Source organism: Protobothrops mucrosquamatus, unplaced genomic scaffold (assembly GCF_001527695.2).
Source record: "Protobothrops mucrosquamatus isolate PMUCROS unplaced genomic scaffold, P.Mucros_1.0 scaffold34, whole genome shotgun sequence".
NCBI classification, from domain to species: Eukaryota; Metazoa; Chordata; class Lepidosauria; order Squamata; family Viperidae; genus Protobothrops; species Protobothrops mucrosquamatus.
Window position 1 is genome coordinate 577,103 of NW_015386418.1, and position 12,584 is coordinate 589,686.

The 12,584-nt window shown below is 40.2% G+C and overlaps 1 protein-coding gene across 1 annotated transcript in view; it reads right to left on the minus strand.

Moving 5' to 3' along the window:
• The window catches only part of LOC107283359 (dystrophin), a 336,632-nt gene that overhangs the window by 161,136 nt on the left and 162,912 nt on the right, over positions 1 to 12,584 (minus strand). The window contains exons 5-6 of the mRNA XM_029283193.1: positions 8,908 to 9,000; positions 5,790 to 5,962 (exon numbers count right to left, since the gene is read on the minus strand). Of these exons, the coding sequence (XP_029139026.1) occupies positions 5,790 to 5,962; positions 8,908 to 9,000 (266 nt within the window). The remainder of the gene's footprint in view (positions 1 to 5,789; positions 5,963 to 8,907; positions 9,001 to 12,584) is intronic.

The window sequence follows — 12,584 nt, forward strand, 5'->3', positions numbered from 1 at the left end:
TGTGTATACGTAACAGAGAGAGAATCTCTAGGATTTTTTTCCCCCAGTCCCACTACATGATAAATGTCTAATAGGTTGTAAAACACAATGTTAGCAAATTAATTTTCAGCATAAATTGACTTGTAAAGGTTTATGATAGCATGTCAGGATATTAAAAGATTTATCAGTTATTATATTTAATAACCCTTGGTTGTAGAAGAGTGAGCACCTTCTGTAAAAATACTAGAAACATTCAACAGCTTCAAAGATATAAATGCTGATATACAGTGTGGGTAAAAATACAAATGAGTCAAATATAGCTGCCCAAGAGGTCTGATAAGGGCCTAACAATAAACCTCTCTATTCTCTAAGTAAATAGGCATCAATCTGAAGTGAACATAACACTTTCAATTGGACCAAGTTTTATTAGCAACATAAAAGTAATGGTGCAAATCTAGATTCCAGGTAGCAATGTGCTAGCCCAGCTATGAGAATACAAAGAAATTACAGTAAGTAAACAATGTGCCTATACAGTATATCAACACAAGGATTGAGTATAATTGTATATAATAAAATGATTTTGGAAAGAGTAGTTCAATGCAACTGTGATTCATGGCAAGCATTTTTACAAGTAGCACTTCATATAAACTATACAGTTAATCTGCACAATTATCTTTTCTTTTGAGATCAATTGGCATTGTTTTCTTCAGAAAAATGGAGTGAATAATCTTATTGCTGCATCTTTTTCAGAAACAGACTAAAATCTTACCCAATCAATCTTATCGGGATTAAGCTGAAACCAATTCTTTGTTTCCTATTCAAACTGTATATCTTCTAGGAAAAGAACTTCTATAGAATTGTTTGGAGAGCTTGGGATAGGAATGTACAATTGACCCCTTTCTAAACATGCTTAATGGGAAAAGTACATCCTACAAAATAGTGCCTAAAACCAGACCTCTCTCCTACTATTGATATTAACTGGAATCAATTTTGGAGAAAAGAAGAGAATCCATAAATGGGATGCATTGAAAATATGGTTTGTGAATGTGTATAAATTATGCTGTGTTAACAATCTGCATTACATTTTTTAAAATTTAGTATTACATCTGATATTTAAATTTTCATTCATTAGTGTGAAACTATACATTATAAAGTTGTCCTATAGAATGAACTGAAAAGACATAAAATTCATAGCTGCAGCAGAGTCTGTAAGAACACGGGATTCACTAAACCCTCACTTTCTTAAGCATGCTTGAATTGCAACTTCTTCAGAGAGCTTTGGAACTGTAGTTATTTAAAAACAGGCTTCCAGTAAGTGGGACTTCATTCCAGATTAAAACAAAGAGTAAAATCAGATTTATGATTAATGGTAAAAAGCTTAAGTATAACAACCTTAAAAAAATTAAAATGGATTAAGGGAGTAGTTAATTTGAAATAATAGGATTTTTATTAAAGTACTTTTTAAATGATTATATAAATGAAATACCTTCATCAGAATTCAGACTGTTTATAGTTCTAGTGGAAAGATAATTGGCAGACTTTGCAAAACAAAACAATAAATGAATCCAGTAAATGAGACATTCCATGTGCCCATAAAATTACAGAATGTCTGAAGAGATCACATTTTAAGGACTTAAGGTGAAAAGGGGAAAAAAAAGAATTATCCCTTTCATTTCTACTTTAGTATCTGATTAAATGGCAAAGATTAATAAAAGTAAAAGGAAGGAATATAAAGTTTTATATTGTTTTATTTGATCAATGTTAAAATACAGTAGATATGTTCTGTCTGGTAACCCTTAATGGATTTTTGTGGACCACAGGACTGAAATGACTATGAATTTATTTATAGATAAGAGATAGAATATTGCAAGAAGAGATCATTTGTTGTATTTTAAGAGAAGATGATAAGTTACTAAAATTGTTTATACTTGTAATGAAGGTGGGAGGTAACCTTTCAATATATTTCATTTGTCCATCTTTACTATATTCTGATTTTTTAAATTTATTTTTCTTTTTTCCTTTCTTTTCTGTAGCTTTTACTCCTTTTTATTCTATGTTTTCAGTTTGCATTAGTTTTTTACTGTTGTAATTAGAATATTTCATAAAATGTCTGTATAAAAATAAATGATTCTTTTTTAACCCAGTGGGATTTATCAATAGAATTTTGGAGATTAGTGTTAAAAGATCTGATAAATGTGCTTTCATTATCATGCAGCATTAAAGAAACATGAAAATTAATTAGGCTAATTGCAATATGTTTTCTAGTCAAAATGTATCTCAAGTAATATTTGTCTATCATAATCAAAAATGAATGAGATAGTGTCACTCTAGCACACAATATAATCTAACTTATTCCAAGTATGCTGGCATGTTTAAATGTGAATAGTTTAGCATTTGAAACTTAGCATCTCTTAGGGCACCCCATAGGGTAGTTTATTGTAGGAGAAGCAAGATCTCTGCTTTAAATTTAGCTTCTGAAAAATAACTGCCCTGTTATTATTGTTATTTCTGAGTTGAACAAAGGACAGAATCTCACTGAATGGATTAAAACAGGGGTGTCAAACTCGATTTCACTGAAGGCCGCATCAGAGTTGTGGTTGATCTTGGGGGGCAGGGTGGGGGTGGCTGGGGTGGGCATAGTGGGGGTGGGCATGGCCAGGGTGGGTATGGCCAGCTCAATGCTGCTCATGTCTGGTGGCGCCTGTGGTGGCCCAGACGGGCCTGGGGGGGATCCATTGTCTCCAGCCAAGGAAGGCGAGACCAGGGCAAGCACTATACCCTTGTCCACCAGAGGAGCATTGCTGTTCCTCTTAGGCCATGCAGAGGACCCCCAGTGATGCAGGCTGCCGGAGCCCTGGGCAGTGGAGGGCAAGTGCCCAGTCCAGCCTTTCCCAAGGGGGCACCTGGCTGCACTTACTTCCTCCTCAAGGCGGCTACTGATTGGCTTGCTCTCCTTGGCCAAGTTGCTCATAGTGTGTGCTGGAGGGCAACATGTGTGAGTCAGAGGGAGGCCCACTCCCTCTCCCTGTGAGGAGACACGGCTTTGTAACCAAAGCATCCTTAGCGATAGGATGGGAAACCACCAGGAGAGGTCAGGAGAAGGGGACAAGGGAATGGCGAAAGGGTAGCAGGGCTGCTCGTGGCAATGTGCTAAGGCAGGACTTCCCTCAGACCCTTCCTCACTCTCATTATAATCTTCCTTCCTTCCTTCCTTCCTTCCTTCCTTCCGTCCTTCCTTCCTTCCTTCCTTCCTTCCTTCCTTCCTTCCTTCCTTCCTCCGTTTTCTTCTTTTTCCTTCCCTCTTCATTCTCTTTTCCTTCTTCTTCCTTCCCCTCTTTCCTTCTTTTTGTTTGTCTTTCCTCTTTCCCTTTCTCCTTTCTTGTCCCTTCTTGGATGCTCAAATGCAAAAGGGGAAATATTTTTGATGCCTCCTTGCCTTGTGATCAAATGCCACTTTTGCTAGTAGTCTGTGGCCACTTAAAATACTGAGAACAAACCAGGCTCAGTTTATCCCATGCTTGCATTTAGTGGGGGCATCCACAGACAGCAGTACAGCAAAACTGTCAAAATGGTGGCTATGATAATTGATCAGAGCTCCTCTGTTTTTTTATGTGCAATAACTTTAGCATTTAGGAACAGAGGTAAGTTAGTTGCTTTTCTATTAATACATAATCCTTAAAAGAGCTCTCCTGTAGGGACCCTGCCATGGTCTAATGCAGACTGGAAATATAGCAAAGGAAAATAATTTTCCCCACTCCACTTTGTCCTGTTTTCCCCACTGGAAATGGCTTTTTGCAACTCTTACTTTCCTAAGAGTTTACAATTCAAGAATACCAATGTTAACTTGGATTGCCAATNCCCTCCCTCCCACCCTCCCTCCGTTCCTTCCTTCCTTGCTTCCACCCTCCCTCCCTTCCTCCATTTCTTCCCTCCTCCGTTCCTTCCTTCCTCTGTTCCTTCCTTCCTTCCTCCCTCCCTCCCTTCCTTTCTCCCTCCCTCCCTTCTCATTCTCATATCTTTCCTTCCTCCACGCTCAGGAAGGGGTGATGGGAGGGGGAGATATTACCAATGCTGCCACCGCCCGTCGCTGTCCTACATGGGCGGGGCCGGTCCCAGTGAAAGGGAAGCCTTCTGGTTGCGAGACTAGGTCAGCGAGCAGGCCATGGAGGTGCTGGTGGGAGGGGGTGGCACTGATCTACAACATGGTTGCATCCATCAAAGCCAGAACACGCTCAGCCTTAGATCCATGGGGCAGCCCTGGAACCAGCGAGGAGCTGTCCTGCCACCTCTGCCCCACTCCCTAGGTGTGCGCACAGGAGACAACCAGCTCTGGTGTCCTGGGTGAAGTCAGCCTGTGGGGCAAGACAGCCAGCAGGGATGCTGGACTCCACCTGCTCACCTCCTCTTGCATGCATGACCAGGGGGTGGGGCAGATGCACCCGTCGCTGGTTCCAGGGCTGCACCATGGATCTAAGGCTGAGCATGTTCTGGCTTTGATGGTTGGCACCAGGTTGTAGATCAGTGGCTGGTCGGCCTGGGCCAGACCGAGATGCTGGACGCTGGTCCTTCATTGTTTCCAGAGCAAGTCCCCGGGCCAGACGGAATCACATGGTGGGCCAGATCTGGCCTGCGGGCCTTGTGTTTGACATGTCTGGACTAAAATATACTTTTCCATTCAAAATTATATAATATTCACTAATATGCTCAAAAGTAAAATTTAATTATACTTCTATGATTGTTTTATGCTAGTTGGCTAAGCCTTATGTATGTAATATTTACAAATTAATTTACCAAATTTTGACAGAAAATAAAAATTCTTAGCAATTATTATTAAAAGGAAAGCATATTCTAATGAGACCTTTATACATATGATTCAGAAATATAATTATTTACTTATTAATAATTTCTAAGATTGGCACATAATGATCTACTTGTTATGAACTGGCAATTATTCCAAATGTAAAAGTAACAACCTGATATTGATGTCTGGAACTACTTATCAGCTTTTTAGTGTTGAGTAACTCAGAGATAGTGGCTCATTCAAAAATCTTCTTTGAAATCTTGGGTTAATGTTACATGTGAATTCAGCTGATTTATAAAAAGGGCCTGTAGGACTATAGAGATGGGTACATACTATTATAATATTTCTAATTACTTGATTAATATGCTAGGGTAAGTCCAAACAAACCTCATTATTGCTTAATATGTTATATGAGTCCTTAATACGTTATATGAGTCAAATTTTATCTCCAAACGCCTGGAGTAAATCAAGCAGATTTTGATTGGCTGTTGATATTGCTGTTAATCTTGCAACTGTATTGCACTGCATGAATGGATGTATATATCCTAATATCTTATCACATTTATGCTTTCCACATTAGAACACTTACACCTAGTGTTGAAGGTGTTTGTGGAGAAATGTACTAATATTATCCATTGAAAGGTTTTATGTATATATTCGGATCCTAAAACTGAATCAGTTGCGCATAGATTGTTCAATTGTCCTATACATCCTTCTTACAGATCAAAGTTAATTCACTAACTATAATCCACACAGGTAAACCCCAATAGGGACTGTATTTTGTATTAAATGTTCAGAATTCAGTTTCCAGAAAAGTGAATCAATTTAGTTTAAAAAATCAAGCTTTTCTTAGTTTCTGTTATGAACAGAGAGTTTTGGCTGGATCCTTTGTATTTTAACAGTATATACTCACCACATACACACCATAAAAAGAGACAAAATGAGGCAGAGACAGACAGTCATAAGGAAAATTGCTTATTTACTAATAAATTTATAATACTTTCCCTACCTGTGACTGTGTATGAGCGCATTGAAAGCCAAACCATCAGACCAGCTATTGGTGAAATTAAAAACATTGACCTGTGGATAGTTCTGAGTTGATTGACGAACCCAGCTTAACAAGATCTTTTCACTGTTTGTTTGTTGCAGTCCAGCCATGATGCTTTTCATAACATTTTTTACCTAGGTTACAACACAGAATTTCAACATTAGCTATATTTGTTTATGAAGTCAACCCACTTCCCTTCTGTAAACCCAGCTTTTTCAACTTCCTTTTAGCGGGGGTGGGGGGGTTCAGCTCAATTATCCATAGGGCCTATGCTCTCAACTGAGAATCTGCCAAACTGAAATAAAATAAATTATTTCTACACATTTTAGTGCAGTAAAATTGTAACTTGAAGAAATAAATCATACATTTTAATTTCAATACATTTGATGAATAGCATATCAATGCAATTATAGATATGGATTTAATAAGGGTTAAACCTGGACTAATTTTATCTTCAACAATAACAAATATGTGCCTTTCAAAAAAATGTATTCAAGAGTTCAAGCTTTGAATGCTCTAGAAGGTGTTGCTGGGGATAAACTAGGGATCAATATCACCTCCCTCGCTCAAGATCTATCAAAGAATCATGAAAATTTATTTTTTTATTTGTAGAACATAAAGGCTGGATTTAATATATCAAGGAACATAATGCTATAACATGAAAGTAATCCTACATATATTCTTACATCTAGGGCTATGGAGAATTAGAAAGAGACAGAAAGGAAACATCAAGATTTGTTTCTAGAGAAGCAGCCATATTAATATTGTGTCTCTTAAAACTATCACATCGGTTAGAACATAAAATACTGAGACTTTTCATGTGAATGAGGTATAGTCTTAAGAAGTGAAATAATTTTGTTTTCATTTTCATGGGACCTTTGCTTGTTTTAGCAGTGATATAAAACCTTTTTTTTTTTAAAAAAAATACAGTTTTCCTTTGATTGATGTATGGGAGCCAGAGTCCTGATGCAAGTGTTAATAGAAAAGTGAAATAGGGAGAATCATGACAATGCATTTTAATTAAAATTACTTCTTCCCATACATTTGATTATTTGCCATATATTTAATGATTTATGAGGTACATAAAAATGGCAATTTGGTAATAACCTCTAGAAAATTTGTCTGAATTTTCCTGGTCTTTGCTGTACTGCCTTTTTTGTACCTTACATTGCAGTAATTCTCAAGATGGAATTAATAAAAGTAAAAAAACCACATATTCCATGTTTGTATATTCCTTAATACAGGGGTCCCCAAACTGTGGGCCACTGTCCCCCACTTGCACTAGTGCTGCCCTGAGTTTTGCATGGATGCTAGCCATGCCCTGAGTGTCTCGTGGACAGTAGTCCTGCGCTGAACATCGCACAGGCATTGGCCTGTCCCGAGCATTGCATGGCGCTAGACCCACTCCCAGCATTGGATGGACGCTCGTGCTGCCTCCAGCTTTGCATGGGCGCTAGTCCCACCCCCAGCATCTTGCAGGCACTAGCCCTGCTTCAGTATTGCCTGGGCGCTAGGCCCGCTACCAGCATTGCATGAGCACTAGCCTTACCCTGAGTGTCACGCAAGTGCTAGGCCCACCCCCAGCATCGCGCATATGCTCATGCTGCCCCCAGCATCCTGTGCACACTTGCACCTCCCCCTTTTGCATCGCACATGCACACAGGGCCACATGCCTGCCCCTTCCTTTCTCTCCAGGCTGCCAACCTAGAAAGGTTGGGGACCTCTGCCTTAATACCACAGAATAGAGCTCAAATTCCTTGACATTCTGCTGCCAGTCTAAATTCAACAGTTACTTTACTGTCCTTTAATTATTAACCATATATCATACAGTTCTTCCAAAAATTATATTCCAACCAATCTAAGGGTCAATTTATGATTTCTATCCATAATATCTATATTGTAATGTGCTGGTTCTCTTCCTTCCTTAGCAGCTAGCTCCAGTCTGTGTTGATCTAGAGTGAGAGCTCCTGGTCTCAACCCGTACTTTTTATGGTGCCACAAGATTCAGTATTTTCTACACTGATGTTTAAGAACTCCATGAAGCTTCTGGAAAAAGTCATATTAGGCATGGGGTGACCTGCCTATCTCCATATCTGGTGAAGTAAGCGATGTGTTGATATCATGTCTTGTTCCTAGTTAAAGCTCAAACCTGGCAAAACTGAGTGACTATGGATTTTAGGATGACTAGTTTCTGAGAATTTACTATCTTTAGTTCTGAATGAGGTGGCACTGCTCCAGACAGACTCAGTGCTCAATTTGATGCTCCTTTTGAAGTCACAACTGCGCTCACAAAAGAGCAAGTAGTACTTATGGCTACGAGGGCTTTTGAGCACCAGGAAACCATTTCTGGGTATGGAGGCTCTACATTAGTCATTCATGCCTTGAACACCTGGATGGATTACTGTAATGTGCTCTACAAGAGTTTGCCCTTGAAGTGTATTCAGAAGCTTCAACTGATGCAAAATGAGGCAGTGCAGACACTACAGCAACCTAAATCAGCACGTTACACCAAAGGTCTGCGAGCTGCATTTCTGATTAGTTTGCTTCTGGGTTCAATGTAAGGTGCTAGTAATGAACTATGAAGTCCTATAAATATTGGGCTGGGCTACTTGATGTATTTCTCTCCATTTACATCTATGCATCCCACCACATCTGGCAGAAAGGATATATTGTGGGTCACATCCACAATGTCATCTAAAAGGATGGAGGATAAGAGTCTTTTCTTTGGAACATCATTATTCTGAGGTTAGACTGGCCCCAGAAGACGCTAAAGACATGGTTTTGCCATCTGGCCTGGGGGAGTCTATTGATGTAGACACACCAAAGTGGTTATACTGTTAGGAAAATGAATGGTGCTCTCTCACAAATTATGTTTTTATGTTTTTGTTTTAATATTTTAATGAAGTTTGGGGGGGATTGTGGGGACTTTTTTATTTTTAACTTTGTAAATCACCCAGAGTCATAGAAATAAAATGGGCAATTACAAATATTTAACAATAATACAAATAAAGAGCTACATTAGTGTCCTTTGTTTATTAATCATACATCCTACAGCTCTTCCAAAACAATCATTTGATACCTGCCAGTGGAGAATTATACTCCAGACCAATCCAAGGGTCAATTTATGATTTCCATCCACAATATCTATACTGCCAATATTTACCAGATCTACCTGTTAGAACAAGACAAAACAGAATAAAAGATAGAAATTAAGCAATGTAAATGTTTTTATTTGCAAAGTAAAAGAGCAAGAACAAATGGGTTTATATTTCCAGGAGAATGGCAAAATACATTATTGCTGAATTAATATAATCAGACTTCTAAAAGTCATCATATTTTTTAAATGTACCCATTCAGGGTAATATGTGTGTTTGCATATTTATATACCATTTAGCTTGTAGAGATGAATAAATATCTAACAAATATTTGACAATTTGTTGACAGAATGTGAACAGTTGAAGTCATTAGAGGAAAATGAAATTGGCAAGGATGTAATATTATTCTACAAAATAAACATAAATGATTAAATGACTTTTAATAAAATGTTTTGGCAGCACAGAGAAAGAGAGCTTGCTGAAACAACTATATTTATATCTCCTTTCATAATATGCATTTTTTAAAATTATCCAGTAATTATAATTCTGAAAATGTAGGAAAGAAATGGAATAATAAAAGCAGAAATAATATATAGGCATTCCATTAATTTCTGGTTAATATAAAGTATTGTTATATCATCTCCATTGTAAAGATTTCATAGATATTATTTTGCATGTTCTCAATTCAGAAAAATTGACCATATCTTTATTTGAATCTATGATCCATTATATTTATCTGTCCTAACAGTAGGATTTTATGAGTTGGTATACTTCTACACATGTCAACTCATAAAATTTCCAGATTCTCCTTCATTAGAGTCTTCTATCTAATTTTCACACCGTTAACTTTCATGATTCAAAGAACATGCATACAATTTTGCCCCAAACGTTTCTTTAACAGGATATGTCTCCATATTTTTTTACTTTATTATGTATACTTGGATGATATTTTTGCCAAATACATCATTTCTGCATCTATACTAATTATTCTAACCAGATTATTTTCTTATTTGATCTCTGTGTGTTACCTAACCTATAATTAACACTTCCATTGATGTTCCTGCCTATCTTACCCATCAATCAGAAACTCACGTTTCTCCATTAGAGACAAATTATTTATCCATCTAAGGCAGGGGTATCAAACTCAATTTCACTGAGGGCCACATCAGCATTGCAGTTGCCCTCGGGGGGGTTGGGGGGGTGTGGCCACAGTGGGTGTGGCCTACTGGGTGGGCGTGGATGGAATGGGTGTGGCCAGCTCTACATCGTCGCGTCAAGGGTGTCTGTGGGGGCCTGGGCAGCAGTGGGACAGATCTGAGGGTCTCTGGCAGAAGGGGGTGGGACCAGGGCAAGTGACAAGGCATGGTCCACTGGAGGAGCCTCACTGTTCCTCTCAGGCCATGCGGGGGGGGACTGAATGGTGGCACGGGCTGCCCAGAGTCTTGGGCAGCAGAGGTCAAATGCCTAGCCTGGCCCTTGAGCACCCACAGCACCAAGCCCAGCTCCACTTCCCCAAGGGGGTGCCCAGCTGCACTTACCTCCTCCTCAAGGCTGCTGCTGCTGTGCTTGCTCTCCTTACCCAGGTTGCTCCTGATGGGTACGAGGGCAAAGTCAGAGGGAGGCTCATTCCCTCTCCATGGGAGGAGACCCAGCTTTGTATCCAAAGCTTCCTTAGCAATAGGATGGGACACCCCCAAGATAGGCCAGGAGGAGGGGGCAAGGGGATGGTGAAAGGGCAGCAGGGGAGGACTAAGGCAGGACTTCCCTCAGATCCTCCCTCTCCTTCTTTCCTTTCTTCCTTCCTAAGTACAGAGTGGTGGGAAAATATTTGGTATGAGGGAGGGAGAAAAACAGGCAAGAAACGCAGCTGGGGAGATGTCACCCTTCGTGATGAATGAAGAAATGCACCATCGCGTGGAAGTGGCCAGCACATGGCCCTCACCTACTTCACATATCTGGCTTGGTGGGCTCTGGGGGAGGGGAAGCCATGAGCAGCGTGAGAGTCAACATTACTTGTGCAATGCTGCCCAGCCCCCAGCCTGCCCGGTTTCAGCAGGAAGTGGGGGGCTCTCCTCACAGCGCCGAGAGGTTGAGCCGGGTGGTGTGAAGCTCGCCAGCTTTTCACCTTGCTGCCTGCTGAAACTGGGCAGGCTGGGGGCTAGGCAGCATTGCACTTCTCATCAGATTCACGCCACCCCACTCAGCTCTTGGCGCTGTGAGGAGAGTGCCCTGCTGCCTGCTGAAACAGGCAGGCTGGGAGCTGGGCGGCCTCGTGTTTCTTTTGGGATTTGTGCCACCCGGCTCAGCCTCTCGGCGCTGTGAGGAGAGTGCCTCGCTGCCTGCCGAAACCCCTCCCCCAGAGCCCATCAAGTTGATTATGTGAAGTAGGGGAGGGCCATTTGCTGACCACTTCCAGGTGATGGTGCATTTTTTCATTCCTCACAAAGAGTTACACCTCCCCAGCATGCACCCAGGGAGTGCAGCCAATGCGGCAGGGGCTGGTTCCTCGCTGTTTTCAAACAGCCTTGTGGAGCTAAGACTGAATGCGTTTCAGTATAGATGGCCACCACAAAATTGTACATTGGCTCCCGGCTGGCCTGGGCCAAGGCCACGGCAGTGGGGGCCGTTCCCTCACTGTTTCCAGGATGGCTTTGCAGGTCACATGAAACCACTTCGCGGGCCGCATTCGGCCCCCAGGCCTTGTGTTTGACATGTCTGATCTAAGGAGTCATTTACTACATGTATCACACAAACATTTTCCTGAGCCTTTCTATTAATGCATTACTCCTCCAATTCTAGAGCTTGTCAACACAAAACTGACAAGGCTGATACATCCACATTGTAGTCATTTAATGCATCGCCAGTTATATAGCATCCTAAGGAAGTATTTGTTAACAGAATGAAATATTTTTGTGATGCTGATGTGAAGAAGAACATTGGTCTCAAGGATAAACAATATTATCAGGCTTGATTTTTATTCCAGTTCTTTTCTTTTTCAAATTTTACAATATCATTGTAGATTTTTCAGATTCCATTTTTTACAAGAATAAAGTTCACTATGAAAGTATAATACCATGGTGGCGAACCTATGGCACGCACGCTGTTGCCCCAGTCCTAGATCTTCAGCTGGGTTTTATAAAACTTTTTTGCTTTAGGCCTCCACCACTGTGTGCAAAAAAAAAGTTCAATCAATCAATCAATTTCAACTTCTCGCAGGAAAAAAAAAAGATCTTGCAAAGTTGGAATCGATTGATTGAACTTTTTAGTCCCACTCAGTCTGCTGTTACCACTGCAGCCATGCCATCTCAATGGGCCATGCCCACCCAGCACCCGATGATACATAAATGGGTTTTGGGTTGCAGTTTGGGCACTCGGTCTCTAAAAGGTTCACCATCACTGGTCTAATATGTCTATACTCTCCTCTTTGTGAATAACAGGTTCCTCAACCTACTGTAACAAAGAGATATTTGAAACACAATGTTCAGATAGTTACAAATTAGAAATTGGCCCATTAACTCTTCAAAACTGCAGCTGCTTTCTGACATAATTTCACAATGTCTAAAGTATTTCAATATATCATTAAATATGAAAGATTAAAAAGTAATTCTTTTATGGAATGTATAGCAAGACCAACACACACACACACACACACACACACACA